This window comes from Brachyistius frenatus, unplaced genomic scaffold (assembly GCF_029030835.1).
Source record: "Brachyistius frenatus isolate BFR_SWC_R1_liver_20210118 unplaced genomic scaffold, ASM2903083v1 Contig_41, whole genome shotgun sequence".
NCBI classification, from domain to species: Eukaryota; Metazoa; Chordata; class Actinopteri; family Embiotocidae; genus Brachyistius; species Brachyistius frenatus.
The window spans coordinates 2,684,136-2,705,705 of NW_027210640.1; the positions used below are offsets into that span (position 1 = coordinate 2,684,136).

At 40.3% G+C, this 21,570-nt stretch overlaps 1 protein-coding gene across 4 annotated transcripts; it reads left to right on the forward strand.

The window, feature by feature from the left end:
- Positions 1-304: 304 nt before the first annotated feature.
- dazap1 (DAZ associated protein 1) lies at positions 305-21,539 on the forward strand. 4 transcript variants are annotated; one of them, XM_069702363.1, is made up of 14 exons: positions 368-481; positions 1,744-1,784; positions 3,448-3,614; positions 4,150-4,215; positions 5,443-5,550; positions 5,773-5,821; positions 10,820-10,902; positions 13,800-13,947; positions 14,183-14,215; positions 14,831-14,980; positions 16,028-16,192; positions 18,752-18,844; positions 19,312-19,363; positions 20,594-21,539. In XM_069702363.1, exons 1-14 carry the CDS (start codon positions 450-452, stop codon positions 20,769-20,771), a joined length of 1,365 nt encoding a protein of 454 aa, XP_069558464.1. In that variant the 5' UTR covers positions 368-449; the 3' UTR covers positions 20,772-21,539. The 4 variants fall into 4 exon arrangements, with proteins under 4 accessions (XP_069558462.1, XP_069558463.1, XP_069558464.1 ...); XM_069702361.1 differs by lacking the exons at positions 18,752-18,844; positions 19,312-19,363 and having other exon boundaries at positions 305-481; positions 20,572-21,539; XM_069702362.1 differs by lacking the exons at positions 18,752-18,844; positions 19,312-19,363 and having other exon boundaries at positions 310-481; positions 20,599-21,539.
- Positions 21,540-21,570: the final 31 nt, after the last annotated feature.

A 21,570-nucleotide genomic window follows, 5' to 3' on the forward strand; every position in this document is an offset into this window, starting at 1 on the left:
TAGAATAAAATAATAGAATAGAATAATATAATAATAGAAAAGCAATAAAATAAAATAGCAGTAAATAGCAGTAAAAAAATATAAATATAAAATATATAAAAAAAATTTTTAAAATATTTTTTACTGCTATTTTTATTTTATTGCTTTTCTATTATTATTATATACATATATCTGTATATATATGATTAATTATTAAGTATTAATATTTAAAACAACAACAACAACAACAACAATGCAGTGCGAGCAAGCTGTTTCGGTGTAATGTTCCTTTAAAGGCCGCTGCCCCCCTGCAGCGTCGTCATTGCGCAGCAGAGCAGTTTGAACCAAAAAGCGGAGTGACCTTCCTCCGCTCTCAGTCTGAGAGGAGCAGCGCTGAAAGCGAGAAGCCGGTCACAGCTCCTCTTGCACTCTCTCTCCTCCTTTCTCCCCCCCAGCTTTTACCTTCAGAAATGAACAACAACTTAGTCGGAGATGAAGTCGGGTAAGATCTCGTTTAAAACGTTTTGTTGTTGTTGTTGTTTTTTTTTTGTCGTATCCGGAAAAAGAGAGAAAACAAACAACAACAACAACAACAACTGTTTAACTTGCGTGTTGTCAAAGCAGTCCCGTTTGACAGCTAACGTTAGCTAGCGAGCTAAGCTAACTTAGCGAGATTCCGCTAGCCGGAGGAAAGAACGGGCAAAAAAAAAAAGATAAAAAAGGACCAAAAAAAAAAAAAAAAAAAAAAGTGAAAGTAGTCCTCAAAGAAGCGCAGTTGTTGGTGTCGTGGCTGACGGGAGAAATGCGCTGCGTGTGTCCGGAGCGCGTCCGGGCTGCTTGTCGGTGTAGTTACTTATTTCTGTGTTGTTTTGCAGTTTAGCTCCGACCGACCGAGCTAGTTCGGCTAACGCTTCTGCCAGCGAAGCGACAGTCTCCTCTGGACTCCGCCGCTGCGAGAGGACATTTAGCGGGCACCGACCCGGAGGATGGAGGACGGAGGACGGAGCCCCCCTCTCTCTCCCTCTCCCTCTCTCTCCTCGTCTGCACCACCCGAGCCTCCGCTTGTGTCAAAAAAAGGCGCTGCGTTTAATCTCCCCGACGCGTTTCGTCCGAGGTGTGCGATTTGAAACTCGCTAGCTGGTGTTTGACGGGTCGTACCTTGCGGTAGTCTCCCCCAAGCCTCCTCCGAGCTCACCGGTCCGGTCCGGTCCGGTCCGGTCCGCCGAGCGGCCGCTGGTCCTCTCCGCCGCTCCGGTCCGGGTCGTTGAGCGGCGGAGGGTCGGCTGGTGGGACAAGCGGCGGCCGTGGAGGATCCGGAGGCAAAGCTTTGTGTTAGTTAGCCTGCTACACGCCGTGGCTCTGTCCCTCCCGGGGTAACTTACGTGGCAGGAGCTTCATAAAAAAAAAAAGACCTTTTTAAAAAAATTTTTTTATTGTCGAGGCCACTGCGTTGAGTGCTGGAGGACCAAAGTGACATCCACTGCGAGGACAGGACCGCCACACGAGGCACATTAAACATTTTTTTTAAACTGAAGCCGGGTGTTTATTTCTCGATGCTGCAGCAGCTTTGGTGCTTCATGTTGTGTAATGTCTGTGTACTTGGCTGTTTAGTCAGCTGTGACTCCAACCAAGAGTTTTTTTTTTTTTTTTTTAGTCCTTTAAGGCCTCAGATCAGGATTTTTTTTTTTTTTTTCTGTTTTAATTCAGTCCTGACGGTTTGCAGATCATCACTTCCTCTAATTTAAGGGTATCATCTACTTTCAGGAAACTTTTTGTGGGTGGATTGGACTGGAGTACCACACAAGGTAAGACACACTGTTTAACTTAATGCACAAAGTAGTTTTAAAGACTATAAATGACAATGTTGTGGATGAGGATCTGACTGGTAGCTCGTTGGAAGCTTTTAGAAACTAAGTTTGAATAAATTCAAAAAAAGCCTCAAGTTACAAGTATTACAAGTAAGTAACAGGATAAATCCAGTTGATAGTATTAAAATAAATTGCTTTGTTTGTTATTAACTTCTACCTCATTGACAATATTTTGATGGTATTTTCTAGGTGCTTTCATGCAATTTTTTGAGGGTTTTTGATGTGGTCTTATCATTAACGTGGCTAATATTAAATTCAGTATTGATTACTTATTATTTGATCACCAAACATTTAGAGGCAAGGTTAATTACATAAAACGCAAGCAGACTTTGTGGAGTTACGCATTTATTTCCACTGTTATAAGCAATGTTCTGGTGTCTTTACCAACACCTGGGAGGATAATGTTCACCTGCCACACCGTCACAGTAATTATAATCACAGGACAAGCTTTTCAACATAATAATGATGTGTTATTCTTTGAGGTCGGAGTATTGATGTTGTTGATATGTCAGTATTAGATAATATGCCTGCTCGCCTGCAAATGAAGGAAATAACAAAAGTGGACATTGTAACTTATAATCCAACACGATAGCCCTGCAGGAAATTCTGCTTTGTTGTAGCTTAACTCGAGTCTTTTTTTATTTTTTTTATTTTTACTATAAAGAATTTTCAAGCAAATATGTTTTTGTCTTCCAGTCAGTGTTGATGACGATGTGCTTGTAGCCAGTGTTGCTGTGTGAAGACAGTTTTATTGCGTTTGAATGTGTCCTTAATTACTGATGATCAGCTGTGAACTGCAAACGCTGGTGGTGAAACCAACATTAAACGGTCGTGTCCGTGTTTACCCTCTGCTCTCGTTGAGGCCTAAGCAGAGATGATCTAGTATGTTTCGAGCCCTTTTGCCGGCTGATGCTTGGTTGGCCATCGTGTAACTTTACACTTGTGCTCGTCTGTGTGAAGAGCCGTGTAAACATTACGATCTGAACGACAGCGGCAAGTAACTATGCGCTTGTTTCTGCGGCGATGCCCCGGGGCTTCTTAGCAATGAGAAAAGCAATTACGGTAACTCTCTCTAAAGGAACTCCTCATTTGTTCAAACTTGCAGGCCTCGCTCCCCTCGCCTCTGTTGGGCATGTGCGGGCGCTACAGTTGTAGGTTGTATATTTGGTGCTGTGCGACATGACAGTGGATCAGAGCTCTGTTTGCTCTTTAGGAGTTTCAACATGGGACTTACTATAATTTGATGTTTTCATATAAATCGCACAATTCTTCTATCACACAAAATCAAGGTTACTGAATGACTTTTAGTCTTCCCTGTCTACTGGTATGAAGTGGTGTTTTTTATTTTTTCTCTCCACACCTGTTTTGGTCCCAGATATAGCTTCAGAGCCGGTTGAAGTGCTCAAGATATTTCCACAGTACCATTTATCATAATGAAAGCATGAGATATATGAATCGTAACCCCTCTTCTGTGTGTTATTCAGGAGGCAAACTGGGCTAAGTTAAATTTTTCATTTATAAATTCACGTTTGCCGTGTTGTATGATTCTGTGTTTAATTTCATGAAGCTCCACTGTTATGTCTTCACTTTCTTTTGTCAGAGACGCTGAGAAACTACTTTTCACAGTATGGGGAAGTAGTAGATTGTGTCATCATGAAGGACAAAACTACAAATCAGTCGCGAGGCTTCGGCTTTGTTAAGTTCAAAGACCCCAATTGTGTACGGACAGTGCTGGAGACAAAGCCACATAATCTTGATGGAAGAAATGTGAGTATTTTAAATCAAAGGAACAGATTGTAAAATCAGCTCGAGTAATCTGCCTGCGCTTTGTGTGAGCAATGTGAAAAACTTCCTCCTGTGTTTCCTCAGCAGCAGCAGTCAGAAGTTATTTGAGGAGAAGGACAGTTTTTCTTTGGGTTGTACATGCTTTGAAGAGATGAGTACAGATGATGCACTTTGCAAAGACTGATGTTTATTTGCCCCACAAGACTTACCTGTACAAAGTCAAATGATCAAAATTGGCACGTAAAGTTGGTTTTGTCTGATATGACGGAAAAGAAACTAGGTGTTTTGCTAGTTCATAAAATTTCACACGGTCTGCTTTCCATGAAAGATATTTGCCTTTTTTTGTTGCGTTGACAGAGATGGAGAAGGGCGTAAAATTGTATCGGCTACATGTTTGAATTATTGTCTGTACATATGTTGTATTGTTGAGTAAGTGCAAACCAATTTACTGTGAAGATCGTTTGAAGGTGCCTTATGTTTGAGGTTAATGTCAAACGTTTTCTCTCTCTGCTGTCAGATTGACCCGAAGCCATGCACTCCCAGAGGAATGCAACCTGAAAAATCTCGAACCAAGGAGGGCTGGGTAAGAGGACTCTGATTTTTTATTGGATAAGTGTTTCTGCTGGAATAAGGTTTAGGCCGTCAGTCTCTCCATCCCTTCCTCTTCCTGAGGACTCTCGTTTCTTTTGTCGGGCAATGAGGAGACGTTGACCTTCATTTTTTTTTTTTAAAAAACCTCTGACTTTGACCTAAATCTAATTTTTTTAATATTATTTTTTTGAAATGATCACAGCCTCCATTCCTTTGAGAATGCCAGAAATTAGTTTTGGGTTTTGATAAACCACAAAAGCATTAAATAATCTATGACTTATGTTGACCTCTATTTGTGACCACGAGACTGCAACAATAGCAGCAGCTCTCTGGAACAGCTTTCCCTCGTCTGGGATTGACACATAATAAGGTCACATTTTCCCAGATGTAACGTAACATCTAATAAGACGTCATCGGCCCGTATCACCATGCTAAATGTTGGATTTATAGTAGCATGTTTGCATTACCATAACTGCATGCACATGAATGTAAAACCGTTTTTGTGTGCCTTTTTATCTGAAATATGTTGTTCTTGTAACTGCCCTCACTTACTGACTTAAACTGAGAAAACACAAGAAGGTTTGGAGATGAGATGAGTTAGTGTGGTGCATAAAATTGCTTTCGTCCGTGAGTTTTCTGAAAGGTAGAAATCTCTACTCCAACTTGGGTAATTTGTGGGTCGATCAACAATGCTATCAAGCCCCTGCAGACCTATTATAGTCATTTTGTCCTTTTAGGCAGCAGAGGCTGTAGTTAGGGCATCTTTGCTGTCAATAAAGCATTTTTACAAGTCACATATTTGGCTGCAAGTAGACTGTGTCAGAGGCTTTTATAAACGGGACCCTGTGCCTGCTACTGGAGCTCCTCTCTCTGGCTTTAAGTCATGTAGCCGGTACTGAATGTTTTAGTAGAAAAACAGGGGATGTAATTGTTAAAAATCCTTGTTGTTGTAAGCAGCCTCAAGCCTCTACAGGGCGAGTGCAGTGCACAACAGTGGTGAAATGCTTAGTGGTGGAGAGAGTAAGTGGGAGAAGCCGTGTTCTCTGATCTGTGGAGACTAGTGTTTGCATTGACATGACATGTTAAGAATTATACCCCAGGGCAAGAGGAGAACCTAATTTCTTCTGCACTGTCTGAATAGATGATGGCTAACTGGCCCGTTCCCAGAGTGATCTTGTAACAGACATTGAAATCCATACACTCCCTGTTTTTCTTTCAGAAGGGCAGCAAAGCTGATAGCAATAAATCAAAGAAGATATTTGTAGGTGGGATCCCCCATAACTGCGGCGAGCCTGAACTCAGGGACTATTTCAATAGATTCGGAGTGGTGAGTATTGCCAAGTGCATAATGCCAGTTAATATTGTCATTAAGCCTGCTTGAATGGATGTGACATTGAACAGGGTCAATACCTTGATATAACAAAATTTGTGGGATGGGATGGGACAATTAATTATTTCTCTAAATTGAGGCAGAATATTTAATTGGACTGAGAAGGGACCCTGTCCAGTTTCCTAAATGGAGCCACTGTTTCCTTTTGTCCCATTCAAGGTCACAGAGGTGGTAATGATCTATGATGCGGAGAAGCAGAGGCCCCGAGGTAAAAGCTGATCCTGTTTTTTCTCTCCCCTCTCCATACCTCACCATCTTAAATCTCATGACAAACTATACTGGCCCAAAGAGAAAAAAAAACAACACTCCGATATTTCACTCAATTAAAACACTGTAACCTGTAAAAGAATTTTGTGTTTGGTAAATACACACAACAAAACAAAAACCACAAAATCATCTTAAACGATATTCGTACAAGGTCACAATATAATGAAAAATTGAATTAATTGAAAATGAAATACGTCCAGTTTTCATTCATGTGATAAATACAATGCTCTCTGAAGTACATTTAATTCATAAACAGGGATTAACACAGTAGTATCTTTAGTTTGTGTGGCAATTACAAACTTGCGAAATGTGACATGTAATTTCGTCACATACTACAGCAGTAGTAGACATTTCAAAACCACATATCGGTGTGTGTTTCATTGTAATGTCTGAAATTTGTGAGTATTTTCTAGAAACTAGGATTTGATTTGTAGTGTCCTTCGTGACCTTGTGGAACAACATGAGTCCTTCTCCATGGACATGTTTCTACTCGGTTAAGTATATTGTTATCAGCAAGGAAATTGATTTTTATGAAAACTCTTTAGTTGAGCACATTTGTTAAAACATTGGCTGGTCTGGACATCACAGTAGCTTCATCAGGGCAGAAATATTAAAACTGATCATCCTCCAGAGCACCTTAAACTTCCTCGGTCTTATCGTGGCTCTTTACTGTTTCATTCCTCTGAATTATTTTATCTGCAGATCATTTGAGTTGGAATTATTACAATTACTACATCGGCAGTTATTAGCTCAGTTAGTGGTTCACATGAGGGCTCTTAAAAAAAAGCCACTCGTCCACCGGCATATAATGAATTAAAGGAGAGATTCACATTTTTTCAAGCCTATCCTTAAACATTGGTCAGCGACCCTAGTCTATGTATTTAAAAGGTTTTTGTTTAGGGTAGTTATTCTTCTTGTTCATATTCACCATGAAGAGACCCCCTAACATGCGTCCAATGTAAAGCTGTTTTTCCACAGCACTGTGCGGCTCGACTCAACTCTTTTTTTTGTGTGTGTTTTTTTTTGGTTTTCTTTTCTTTTTTTTTTAATCAAGCAAAACTTGCGAATTGAATCTGGCACCTGGTACTTTTTCTGGTATCGTCTCCTTTGAGGCCGAGCCAGAACTATAAGGTGATGTGAAAACACTGCAGATCGTGGATTGATCAGACATAATCATCACTTGAGCAATCACTGCGTCGTTATTGCGCTCCACGGGGACTTCCTGCACAAAGCTGCCAACCAAGCTACTATAACTGCTGCTATTTGTTTTATTCACTGGACTACTCGATTACTGGAAACGTGCAAAGCCCGCCGTGGTCCACTGAGGTGCAGATGTTCCTCTGTTTAGTTACTGATGAAAGGATCCGCCGTGTGTGTTTGTTTGTGTGTGCGTTGTGTCTAAGATGACATTGTAGTTTCACGCAGTGATGCTTTGACAACCAGCTACACTGAGGAGGGTGCTGTCCGCAGTGGAAAACAAAACCCAGGAAAAGTACCCGGTACCAAAAGTGAGTAGAGTCGAGCAGAGCCGCACCATGCAGAGGAACAGCAGAGATGGGAGACAAAATCCACAATCCTTGTTCAGTCTGAATAAATCAAATGAAGTTGGTGTCTTCCAAAGCTTAATGGTCTTTTGACACTTTATCTAATTTATCACACTTGAAACAGATAGGAAGGGAACTCCTCACAGCGAGTCTGAACAGGAGCAATAAACTTGCCAAGTGAAGAAATGTCACCCTGTCCTTTTAAAGGACAAACCCACCCTACAACAAAAGATGACATTAGCTTGTGATGTATTCATAGCTCTTATCTCTTGTATTAGTATCGGGTCAAATGTAAACAGAAAGTGCAGTAAAAATCAAATTAAATAAAAGATTTCAATTATCAATTAAACCAGCAATTATTTCTTGATCTTCAAAATGTTTGACAATAATGAAATATGTGACAAAAAGAAAAGAGAAAAAACAAGCTGCAGGTTACAAGTAGAAATGGATATTTGTGTCCACATTAGACGGCTAGAAGATATGTTTAAAACCATTCTACTGAATAGGTGCAGTCAACTGGGAAGTTATTAAAAGGTGTTCTGGGAAGCAAAGGAAACCACTAACCTTAAAAGGAGCAGGAAAATAGGTGCTCCAAAAAAAATGAAGTACTTCATCACACCATGCAACTGGCACATTGAGAACAGTTTGAGCATCTGAAGGGGGGTTTGTCCTTCAAAGAGGTGACTATAGGATTGTTATCAGGAGTACAATGGAATCATTTTAATAGCTTTGAGGTCCTTTGACTCTTCAGAACTTTCTCTAACCCATTTCCTGCCAGTAGAAATGACTTGTGTTTGCCCAGTTCAGCCATAAATGTATCATGAGTCGGTGACATGCGTCGACACTTATAGCATGGATGGCCTCACCGGGAATCAGACCCGTGCCACTGGCAGTGTTGGTGTCAGACTCTGCCCAGACTCTGAGAGCTACAGTCACAGCTGTTTCATCGGCATTTGTCCTACATAGCAGTGTTGCAGCGGCCACTGACCCACAACATGCATTACTGCTCCTCCTTCAAATCCCCATTCATTCTCGTTTGGGAGAAACCCAGAATAGTTTGTCATTGGAATTTAACATGATGTGTTGCACCAGTAACAATCATTACATAATCTTTAATAGTGTAAACAGTTTCTTTTACTAAAACCATTAGATGTTCAACATTGGAATAAGTTTTCTTTACCTTGATTTTAGATGTAACTGATACATGTATCTTAAATGGCATAGTATGTGTTTTCCCATATGTAGAAAGTTAAGTATTTTTGTAAGTAAGCCCTTTCTATTTTTCTTTCTTCTGTCCCCCTTCTCCTTGTGAATGGTTTGAATGTGATTAACGGTGTCTTCTTAAGATTTGTCTTTTCTCCTTTAGGTTACTGTGCATTGACAGGTAGCACAGAGGTACAGGCCAAATGTAAAAGCACCCAAATTCCTTTTTTTTAATCGGTCTAAATGGGGTGTAAACAAAGCTGCATCAGTTTAACGACAGGGCAGAAGGATGACGTGTTCGCACTAATAAGAGAGAAATAGTTTGTTGATTGTTTCCCTACATGTTATTCGGACTCATAGGTATGCGAGGAGAAATTGAAGTCTTCGGTCTTATTTAATGTTTGTATAATTTGATGGAAAATAGGCAGCAAATATAACATTTTATCTTCTGAATGTTTTTTTTGTTTTTTTTTAAATGTAAGATGAAAATTAGTTTTTGCAATCTAATTATACTCAGTAGGGCTTCAGTAAATGTAAGTATTCATTTGTTATGGGAATTTTAGGCAAAAATACTGTGAAATTCACTATTTGACTATTATATATTTGACTACTATAACTTAGCTCCGCGCACGCACGCACACACGCACACACACACACACACACACACACACACACACACACACACACACACACACACACATACATTGCTGAATGTACACCAAACGTACCAACAAATGCCATAATTTGGTGTTCAAAATGTCACCATATAGTGAAAATTGGCCTTAATGTTCCTGAGTTGTATTTAAAGGTCCTGGTTTGTGAGACCAACATTAAAAAAACAGATTTTAAATTTAGTCTCAGAAAACAAGAAGAAATTCATCATTAAAATCATCGAATTTTGCCATTTTTCCTAAAAAAAACCCAACAAAAACAAACCCCAACAAGTTAATGATTACTTGAATATCAAAATTGTTGCTGATAAATTTTCTATTTATTGAGCAATCGCTCATTGGAAGGTCGTGGCTGCCCTATAAATGACATTATCAAATTATTTCTCTGTTCTTAATCGAGTAGTCTGAGTGACAGTCAGTCCACTGTACGTTTAAAGCTGATATTTGATTTGAGTCCCTGCAATTTAAATCTGAGTGTCACCAAGATATGCCAAAAGCTTTAACGTGTCAGCTTGGTTTTAAATTTAGTGTAGGGATGGGTCATTGACAGATGTTATTAATAGCGATGGATCATGAGGCTTGGGAATGCTTGGCATGGCACTAGTGGTCTGTAACATCTCGGCTGTCTCGTAGGGCATTTAATTGGATTCAGGTTAGGTCCCCCAAGTAGAGATGTGCACACAACCCAATTCTGCCACAGCGGAAAGTTAATCAGATTGAAAGTGGATCACTGCAGCGTGCGCAGCTTGTTAACGCCCTGAAGAGTTGTGTTGCAGATCGTCAGAGGAAGTAGTTTACCGAGCAGGTGGCGAAAAGTTCGAGCAAAGAAGTTGTCTGACTTTTGGACTGCGTTCTTGTTGATGCACTTTGTCTACTCCCCATGAAAACTCTCGAGCAAAACTAGCAACTCGTCTGTTTTGGAAAACGGTTCCTGGCCTATATCTTTGTGTTACCCTTGTGAGCAATATTTTAATTGTCCATTTTAGGCTTATCCTGGCTGACTCAAAAGTAAAACACTGAATTTGGGAAAGCTCGGAGAAAGCTTTAGGCATTCTACAGTTTGTGTTTCTCCATATTTTTGTGATGCATTAACAATGGCTGCTGCGAGTGTGTGCTCCACAGCAATATACCAAGGGACAGATCAAGGTGGGGTTTGGATGAAACAGCATGAAGTAACAAAGTGGAATATTGGTTCAATTGGCATTTATCATGTTCAGTCCTGTCAGAGAGTGGGAAATGGACTTAACTCGCCTGTCATCCTTCATGTTTAACTGTTAAGCAATTCGTTATCGTTATATTTACCAAATATTTCTCTGCAGAGTAAAGAGAAACGTTTCCTTCAATCCCCCAGGCCTTAGTCTTGGATTTGTGTTGTGCTACAAGTCTGCGACATCATCCGAACCCCAGGAGCTTCTTGCTCAGTCTTGACGGATCCTCAATCTGCTGAAGCCCAATACTGTTCTTCATCTTGTGTTGTCACAACCCCCCTGCTACCTTGATTCACTCTTGGTCGTTGGCTAGGTTTTGGATTTATTACTTTCGAGGCCGAACAATCAGTGGACCAGGCTGTCAACATGCATTTTCACGACATCATGGGCAAAAAAGTGTGTAGTTGTAGTTTTATTTTACCCTTAAGATCAAACAGAGGCTTGGGCGACGGCGCGAGAGTCACAGTATGATGCTGTTTTATTACTTAAAAGGTCATTTTCCTGTGGTTTCCTATTAGTGATCGCAGCATCATAAAGCACAAATTCAGCCTCGAACGTCTTCAAATAATCAAGTTAATAACGTGATTTACTTAACTTTTTTAATCACAACTCATATTCCGTTCACACTTTCCTAGTTTCTAAATGCACTCATCCTTCACTTGCTGTTTTATTGCAGTTTCAATTGTCGCCCAAGGCTTTGTTTAAACTGACCACTCCTTTAGGATGTTTTTAGATTGAGCTCAATAAATTAAAGTTACACTATTTACTGGCTTTCGATGTGCTAAATAACTGCACCAAAATTAAGATTAAAGATACAGATTTCAATCGAAGAGTTGTTCTGAGTTTAAATCACCTAAAGGATTGGTCCAATCAATTTCTGTTGGTTTCTTTTCTTTTTTGATGTTTTGTTGGCAGGTCACTTACACGTCAACATGTTTGGTTTTAATTTTTTCCTTTTTTATTTTTATTTTTTTGAAACGTTAAAGAAAAAGCTCAATTCAGTGACCTCAGTTGAAGAATCTCCATACTGTGTCTGTCAGCTCTCTTAAAAAAAAAAACCAAATGAAAGTCGGTCCAAATGGTGCTCAGAATGAGACTCTGAGTCGCACAGTGATGTTTGCATGTCACTTCCTCGTGTTTGCTTTAACTCAGTGGGTGTACCAGATGGATGGGGTTTACTGCACTAAGTCAATTCAGATAGTGTCAGGTAAGCTGTGCACCCAGAAACAATAAATTATCTGTGGTGTAATGTTTAAGCAACACTTCCTAACCTTCTGTCACGCCATCTATTGTACTATTGTATACAGCAAACAGCACCCACCCGGCAACTCGGCTGAGAGTGAAACTAATAAAAAAAAAATTAAAAAAAAATGTAGTTGGTGCATATCTGGTTCTGACATTTGGCTTCTAAAGGCGCTTTTAAAGTTTGGATTCATTAGCAACACCAGCCTCCCTTTTCCTCAAAGGAGTCAGTTTGTATTTAGCAGCTTTTAAACCCCTCTACTGAGATATTGGAAGAGAGCCCCCCGCCCCCCTCCTCCATGCACATGACAATGAGTCAGAAAATGATCAAAGTCAAACAGAAAAGTTACATCTACTCAGTATATCATATCATGTCATCAATGGTATCGTGTTTCTGTCCTTTATCTTTACATGGCTGCACGAGTGGTTTAAGGATTTGAAGTTTTGCGATACTTAACACGCCCTTTTGTGCACATTTTGGCTCTTAATGAAGTTTTAGCAACAGAGTTTTAATCGAATGACGCTGATTATTACATTAAAAAAAAAAAAAAAGAGCCGTATCCCATTTCCTTGGTAAATGATTCAGCCCCACCTGTACACTCTCCAGTGGTCCCTGCTCCCCTTGACTTTGCCCTCGTTTCCAGCAGGAATCAAGACTCAAAACGTAATCCATTGTTCTTGACTTGACATTACCTTACGCTGGGACTTGAGGGAGGCTGGGAGATATGAGTTACAAAATTAGAAATTGGAGCACATCAAACTGTGGAACAAATCCCGATTCTGCTGTTGGAGACTGTACAGAAGTCATGGTATCCATCACTCGTAGCTGTGATGCCCACGGGAGAAGGCGCTCAGGTAGCTGCCGGCGGCGGCGAGGCCACTGCCGGAAACATGTGCATGTAATTAGGTCGACAGAGAAGGAAGAGGGGAGGCTAGGGAAGGTGGGAACACCTTAAAGCGGGGAGGAATTTGCGATTCGTTTTCCTCCTGCAAGGTGACCCCAATAACTCAACCCCCTCAGTCTATTTCTGGTTGGCTCCCCCTTAGTCTCAGCCTGTTTCTTTGCTCTGGTTAGCTGCTGATAGGTTTGCCTAGTTACAGGCAAGAAAGTTTAGTTTTTGGGGCAGTGAATTTGTTTTTGACTCGAGGCAACTTATTGTTAGAGCAATGAGTAATGACTACACATAAAAGTCAAACGTATGTGAAGAAATGCAGGGTTAAGATCATTTTCTGAGCGTTAATTAAGCAACAAAGTAAATTATCAAATTTATAGCACATGTTCTTTATTAACATGTTAAAAAATATCAATCAAAGAATCTTTGGAATCACCGTTATTAATCATTTAGGTTTTGGTTGTCGAAATATTCGATTTCCTCAATCGATAATTGGGTTTTATATTGGGGTCAAAGTTCATCAGACACTTGATCTAAATGGAAAAATATTTTCGCACGTTTGACACAGTATGAAGATTCAGTTTTAGATTGACTGAAAAGACTGTTCATTTGTACTATCTGCATGTTTACTTTTATATTCTGTTAGAACTCAGATACAGATTTCTCTCTACATCCACCCTCCCCACCCCCCAAAACTTATTCTAAGTACAATAAAAAAAAAAAAAAGATTCTTGATAAGCGTTAGCTGGAGAAAGGTAAGTCATGACCTTCCATTAGATGTCTTTATCATATATAGGACATTTAATAACTAAGCAAGAAAGCAATCTATGTTTCTCAGGTACATTTTTAGAGTTTGCAATCTGGAGATGGTGAATTTGAAAAAGTACTTGATGCGTACTGTCTTGGCACTATGATTTTGGATACTGAAATTCCCAATGAATCATTAGTACCTGAGACACATAGCTATACAGCTCTTGTGGCTACACAGTAATATTAATTTACATAGCTGCCCCACATAATTCGAATGAACATAAAGATTTCAAACTGGCCCAAAATGTTGAGATTAAGTATCAGTGGTAGGACAGGTGTGTCTAGGTGAGGGACGTCATGGACCTTTTACTGGTGTTGCCAAATGTGCCCTCCTTGTCCTTTGTCCAGGTGGAAGTAAAGAAGGCCGAACCTCGTGACAGCAAAGCTCCTGGCCAGCTTGGCCCTGGCCAGTGGGCACCCAGGGGCATCTTGACTGCAGCTAATGGTTGGACAGCACAGCCTGCCCAGGGCTGGCAACAGCCTTACGGGCCACAGGGTGAGTGGGAACAAGTCCCAGAGCAGAGCAAAGAGAAGCTCAGCGTTCAGAGGGAAACCTTGTAGAAACTGTTTAAATGTGTTAAATCCTCTGCTTAAACATTAACCTTCTGCGTGTAGGTCAGCGCTTTCACCATAAGTTTCAATATTAAACTGTATTATATGAATATTTTACCTTTCAGGCATCGGTTTTATCCTCAGTCTAAACTTTTTTTTTTTTTCCTCTCTTCCTGAAGGAGTGTGGGTGTCAACTACTGGCCAGCCCATAGGTAGGTGTCAGCCCTCCACATGATAAACAACAGAATGAACCTTTTTTTTGGGGACATTTTTGTGAGTTTCTTGTTGTGTAACCGTGAGATTGCAGCTAGATGCGTCTTTGCCATGTGATAATGTGCTTATCTTGAAACGCTTGCGGGACAGAAACGGGTTCGCACTCTGTGTGGCCAATAGGCTGACGACAGTTAACAGCACATGTTATCACTGATTCATAATGGCTGAGGCTGCTGATAATTTGTTGCTTGAGACAGATGGCAGCCTTGAATGGATTCCGGCCTCCCTCTGCTGTTGGTCAGGCTCGGCTTCATATCTCCACCTTCATATCTCCGCTGTAGTTTCGTCTCTATACTCACTCAGAAGATACTTCACTTTCAGACAGCGTACTGCTGCCTCAGTTTTTAAGCAGTTTATCAACTTAGTCTCTTAATCAGCCGTTTAATAAAGCAATCACAATTTCAAACAAGGTGCAAATCCGATACATCTGTGCTGGTTTGTCTTTTTATTACGACTATTTAAATTAGCTGCGGGCTTGATTGAAGTCCTAATTTACGTGAAACCTATTTATGTATTCATACAAACATGAATGAATCTGTTCTGTGTTGGGGCAGGCGGGTATGGACCTCCGTTGTCAGCAGGCCGGGGAACCCCGACACAGCCTCCATCACCCTTCAACGCATTCCTGGTCACGACCCCGGCGGGCAGCTTCGCTGCACCTCAGGGCTACCCTCAGCAGGGCTACAGCACAGCACCTCAGTTTGGTCAGTTCTACTAATCCAATCGCTCACTACAGTTTGGATTTGTTTCTTTATAGTGCTGACTGGTAATGTAGAATATAAGTAAGGCAAACAATGTGAATTAGGTGAAGTGGCTCTATGTGTGTATTTCAAGGCAGCTCTGCTGTGGCTGTGGTCAGGGAGGAACCTATATCTTATCAGAGATGGACAGCAGGACTTGCAGACAGTGGCGGGAATTTTACTTTTGAAATGTAATAGGTTACAGATTACTAGTTACCCTGTTTAAAATGTGATGAGTAATGTAACATTTACTTTACTACACTTTTCGGACATATTTTAAATTAGGCTATAGAGCTGAAAAGTCCTAAAAAAAACCAACCATTTTAAACTAGACGATAAAGTAGTAGAAGCTCCACATAGAGATGCATTACATCTTGAACACACATTAACATAGTGGGGCAGGAGTTACTTTATTTAATGTGACTGACTGCAGTTACATGAACTTCCTGTACAAAGGTTTCCTCAAGTTTGACATCAAGCATTTCAATATTGGCAGTATTTTTACCGCTGGTAGACCAGCTCTACACTGTACAGTAACATTTTTATGATTCGATCGCCAAATGAGAGACAAACCAAATTCAAACAAGCGAACCAGTCAACAACGGCATACTGTTAAATGAATGGAGCCTGTCTGGATGTAGTGGAAGACATTCCTGTGTGGTGAAAAGAGGAAAAATCAAATGTAGTTTATTCTGAATAGTAACTAGTATAGTTGCATATTTTTTTTCTCAGTAACTATCTAATTAATATTACCTTTGTTTTGTAGTTTAATGTAATTCCTTGACAAGTTTGCTGACCTATTGGTTATAATTTGATCTGGCAGCTAATATTTATTGGAGAAATGGATTCATACCTTGAGTTGTAGATGGATTTTGTCAGATGGTGCAGGTGCTCCTCAGCTGAACCAGGTTAATCTATTTTAAGGTCAAACGGTATTAAAAGGGATGAAACAACACTAGGAAGTGATCATTAGGGCAAAGTCATTGAAATATTTGTATCCCTCTCTAACAGGTTACAGTTTTGGCACACCCCAAGCAGACCAGTATGCTCAACAGGTTCCTCCTCCGCCCAACACTCCAGGAACCGCACCTCTGGGCTTTGCTCCCGCCACCACACCAACTCAGGACTTAAGCAAAGCTCCCACTGGGCAGCCCGACTTCCCTTATAGCCAGTATGGTAAGAAAAGCATTGTGCATAAAGAAGTATGCTGCCCCCTTTCTCTCCCATTTGGTTTTCTTTCACCCCCTCGGTCCCGCCCACCTCCCTGGATTTTTTTTAATTTTTTTTTATTGGGTGCACCTACAGCTCATTTAACCCCGTGACGAGAACCCTTAGACGAGCAGGAGCATGCTCTTGGTCTTGCTCTTTAGCTTGAACAGCTACACATGCATACATGCTTCTCGCATACATGAACTCCTCTGGCTCTGCCGTGAAGATGCTGCTGAAGTTTCACCACATCCAGGAGTCCTCAGTAGTCATTTCTGTCTAGGTGTTCCAGCTGAGCTGTGGATTGATAAAAAGATTGGGAGGTCTTGGTAGGTTTGAATTAGATCATCCTGCCTTGCAATGTTTTTTTTTGTTGTTTGTTTTGCATTTTCACTTTTCTTTTATGTTAAAAGGAGTGCAATCTTCTTCTGACAGTACAAGACATTTGATTTGGTTCAAATACTCCTTCTTTTTTAATTAATCCCCTCTCCGCCTCTTCTTCTTCCTATTCCTCCCTGTTGATGACTGCTGGTTTCCTTTCCTGGTCTTGGCACGATTGCCATAGACGTTCACCCGCATGACAATATTATGCCCATGAAACTTTATTTCTGGAAATAGGCATGTCCAATCTGCCAAGCTACCTATCAAAATTCTTCAACATGTTCATCAGTTGATTACACCAGAGCTTTGCATGCTTGTCTGCTCAATGTGACCTTTGACCCTCTAGCTTGTAGATGCACACAGACCTTGGGCGAGTCATTTTTGACTAATGCGTCTCTGGGTTTTCTACTTTCTGGTGTGCGTCTTTGTGGCCTTGAACTGGACTGTTAGTCGAACATTACCTTTAGACTGTGTTGGACCAGGATAATTATTCCCCCTGGATCTTTACTGAGCTGATCAAATGTTTTCAGTCAGCCTTCAGAAACTTCAATATATGACAGTTCTTCAAGCCACGTTAGTATACATTTACAGAAAATTACGGTCATTACTGTCTTTAATTTATGACAATTAGGGGGTAGCTTTCATGACATACCGTAAACTCATGCAACATTAAGAGTCTGAGATCCTGCTGAGAACACAAATGGAAGCTGGAGGTTTTCAGATCTGAAACAAAACGAAGACGGAGATTGTGTGAACACTAACCAGTGTCCATGGAAAAGGAACAATCTCCATCTTCATTCAGCCGTTCAGTCACACAAGCGCAAAGTCAGATAACGTTCCGACATTCATTCAGAAGCTACATCCAGTTTTTCGGCTCGCTGGTGTTTTTAGTCTGACTTGGCTTACAGCTGCTTCTACATTTAAAGCAGTCATGCGATCGCTGTCAGTCATGACAGGTGCCCATCTTGTTCAATGTTTCCTGCTTGTGCGTATCTCCCATCCAGCTTCTTGCTTTTAGTGTCCGCTGCCTGTTCAGGCTCTTAGTCCGATAATGGAAGTCAGCAGAAACAACATGGCCTCGCAAAGGTTTTGTGAAATGAGCAGAAAATGTGGTGCTGTTGACGCAAAGCCATGAGAGATTATTTATGACATTGGCAGCTACTGAATGTGACATTTAATATAAATTGTGTTTTATTTAAGGTTACGTTTGGTTTATGAGCAGTTGGCCAGTTAAAATAGTGAGATTATACTCGGGATCAATCCAGTGGGTTTGCATATAAATTCATTAATGATTATTTTAAAAGCCATTATTTTCCAATGCATACCATATTTAATGTAACAATTTCCATCTTCCATGAGCAACTGGCTTTACTTTGCTTACAGTACACTGTGAACCATAAAACCTTGAAATAATAGGTTTTTCATTACAAAAAAAGGTGGACTTTTTTCCCGTCAAAACTCACTCTTGGTGCATTCAAGAACACGCGCCACATCTGAAATTTGAGAATTGACCGCTGAACCAAGGCCTTTTGTAATGGACATAACAGTTTGATGTCCATATTGTGCTTTCTGGCAATGTTCTAATGCTGAATTGCACTTGAAAGCACCACGACGGAGAATTCTCTTTTTTGATGTCACACTTACTGAGAGAAGTGGCTTCATGTAAGTAACCGAGCAAGCCTAACCAAGGTTTGAAAAGTACACACAAATGTAACTTAATGTGGCACAAAGATTAAATTGGCAGTTGTGTGTTGATTCTGGTTGTGGCTTAGAGGATTGGAAACTGGCCTAGAAACTTATAGTATTCTTTGGAAAATGGCCCGCAGCAAACATATTTTATTGACTGCGCAATGCAAAACCACTGGTTTTTATTCCCGTTTGCTTTTTTTTTTGGTGGGAAAACAGATCGCTCACGGTACCCGTATCTTGGAAAAATGCACATTTCACAAAATTTTTATGGGACCAGGCTGGCATGATTTAAAAAGTCAGGTGTGAAGCGGAAAAGTAATGCCTCATCAAGCCTAGTGTAGACCCATTAAATAAGTATTACTGTACAGCTCTTTTAGCGCAGTAAGGGGGTAACTATGTAAAGTAGTCAGCCAGCAGTATCTGGGTTCAGTCAACCTGGTCTCCTCGTCTCCCTGATAGGCTTGGGTAACTACCCTCAGGACCCCTCTGCCTACGGACCAACGCGTCCTTCTCACAGTTATGGTCAGGATGAGCAGGGAGGATATAGTGCAGGTAGGTGCCAGCATCGTCTTCTCCAACCACAAAAGAAGCATCTGTTCAGTACTGTAGTGTTTATAGAGCTGCAACCTGGTTCTTTGCCTCTTTTCTTTTGCTTTGTGTTTAGTATTTTGCATGTACATTTTGCATGTACATACAAATTACTGAGTGTACTCTTGTATAGTGAAACCCAGCTATCGCCTGTCTCACAGCTGAGTGGATTTGAAAGAAATTTACATTTGAAATTTGGCAAGCTGAGCTCTAAGGATGTCATTTCCCTCTGCGGCTGTGGCTTTACTATAACAAGACCAGACCATGTCCTCCTTTTTTGTTCACTCTCTGTCCGCATTGCTTTGCTGATTGTGAAAGGATGATCTAATTGTCAGAAAATTTCTTCATGGTTCAGTTGTCTCTGCATCAGCAGTCCATTCACCCGTTGTTCCCCCCTCCCCCCCCACCTATGTACTGTCTACACGTTATAGCTAAAGGGGTGAGAAAGGAAAGAAGATTTAAAGGAGGCCACGATATCAATAAATTTCAATTTCTCTCAGATTCTTCTGTCTGATGGTCCTCTGGGGACTGATCCCTGTTCTTCAGATTTTGATCAAGACATATGTTGTATTTTCTAATTTTCCCCATTTTCTATCTCTATTTTCTCTGTTGTCTTTCCATTGTTGTTGATTATAACATTCTCTTAAACTGTGTTTATTGGTAACATATTTATACAATCCCTCTCGTGTTAACTGGATGTTACCAGCGCAGGAAAATAACCAATCACCTGCAAGATTGTTGAAAGATCTGGCCAGCCAATTGGGAACAAACCCGTCGCTTTTTTTTTTTTTTTTTTTTTTTTTAAGTTTAAAATGCCCTTTTGTTTGGACAGTGGCTGCTGAATTTTTATGTGCACCAGCCATTTCTCCAGGCGGTTCAGTTTCCTTTCCTGGACTTCACCGTGGTTCCCTCATGTGTTTATAGGGAGATGGTGCCATCCAGTGTATAAATAGAACATTATGCGTATTACGCTGATCATTCAAGAGAATCTAGACATTGTGTTCCTCAATGACGCCGGCTCAAAATATTTCTTAAATTTAGCTGAAACTTTCCTGTTTAGCAATTATACGTTTCAACACACAATTTCCGACATGAAGGGGCTCATTGAAGGATTACAGTATGTGAATTTATTGGAAAAATCCACCACGAAAACCTTTAAAACACTGCTAGTTGCAATGCACACTGCATTTCTGGGTCTATATTTGGCGTGTTACCCTTTCCCTTTTTTCAAATTCAAATTTACTGCACATAACCACATTGCAAAGGCCATTATACAGAAATAAAATGAAGCAAAACCGGGCGTTAATAAAGACCTAACACTCTGCTGGACCTTCCTACCTGTCTAATTTACCTCCGGTTATATGGCAACACTCATGGTGCAGTTTCTTTGTATTTAGAAGAAGTTGTAAACAAACAAAACATCAAAAATGTGAGGTATTATAGATTAAAGGACTCCATATTCAGTAAATGCTGTGACAAAATCTTAAGATTTGGAATAGGAGGGCAGTGCAGTCATAATAATAATATCAACAACGATTTGTATCCGACGCAGTTTAAGGCTAAACGGTGGATTTTTCCTCAACATAAAATCTGTGAATGTTTCACATAAACCATTTAAGACTTTTAAAGGAGTAAGGCTTCTCTCTAAACATTGTCTGATGAGCCTAACTTTAATATCCTCCCCGTTCCAGCTTTTTACTGTCTGTCGTCCACCGCAGGTTATGGTCAGGACCTGGCGGCCTTCGGCCACACCTTCGCAGACCCCAGCCAGCCGACGGCCTCGTACGGGGCCCCGACAGCACAGCAGGCCGCCGCCCCCCAACCCACCGCAAACGCGTTCGGCAGAGGACAGAACCACAACGTACAGGGCTTCCACCCGTATCGACGCTGACCACCACCTCTGGGCGGGGCTGCTTTGTAAAGTTCAAAACAACAAAAAACAAAACAAAAAAACGAACAAAAAAAAAAACAACAACAACAAAAAAAAAGTCAGGGAATTGCGTGTTCTTGCTAAAAGGCAAAACTGGAGTTAAAAATTGTTCTTTAGGAATGTTGAATGCACACAGTTTGTGAAACAGAAACCTTTGTGATAGCAGGGATTCCAGTAAATTTAAAAGGGGTGTAAAGAAACCAAGGGTTTTATTTTATTTTATTTTATTTTATTTTGCATAACTTAAGGAACATTCAGCAGAAAGAAGCTTTTATCCCCCACCCCCGAACCCATGTTTTATAGTAGAACTAACTACTTTGCAATAATTTTGATTGTCTGGTCAAACACTAGCACAGAGACTATATGTAGAGACTTGCATATGAATATGTATATTTATGGTGGACACAAATGAAAACAGGGTCTCAAGTTTCCTCAGCTTTAAATTCTAGGGAAAAAATGTTTTTATTTTTCATTTGGTGAATTTTGTTTACTTTCTGAGCCTTTAAAGTTTGTTTAAAATGGAGATTATGAATATATATATATTATACACAAACTGTGCAATTTTTTAAAAAGAGAATTTTGTACTATAAATGTACACTTTGCTTGTTTTTTTATTTAAAGATGTAGACTTCCCTCAGGTGGCTGTTTTGGGTGCATTTTTTGCACTTATGCAAAAAAAAAAAAAAAAAAAAGGACAAATTATTACAAAAAATAAATGTTTTAAGGATACGCTGTTTTTCCTTGATCTCGAGTGTATGTG

Coding starts and splice junctions, on each gene's coding strand:
- dazap1 (XM_069702363.1), top strand. CDS start 450: ATGAACAACAACTTAGTCGGAGATGAAGTCGG. Junction 482..1,743: donor TTAGTCGGAGATGAAGTCGG/GTAAGATCTCGT, acceptor ATCTACTTTCAG/GAAACTTTTTGTGGGTGGAT. Junction 19,364..20,593: donor GGAGGCCACGATATCAATAA/ATTTCAATTTCT, acceptor TCTGTCGTCCAC/CGCAGGTTATGGTCAGGACC.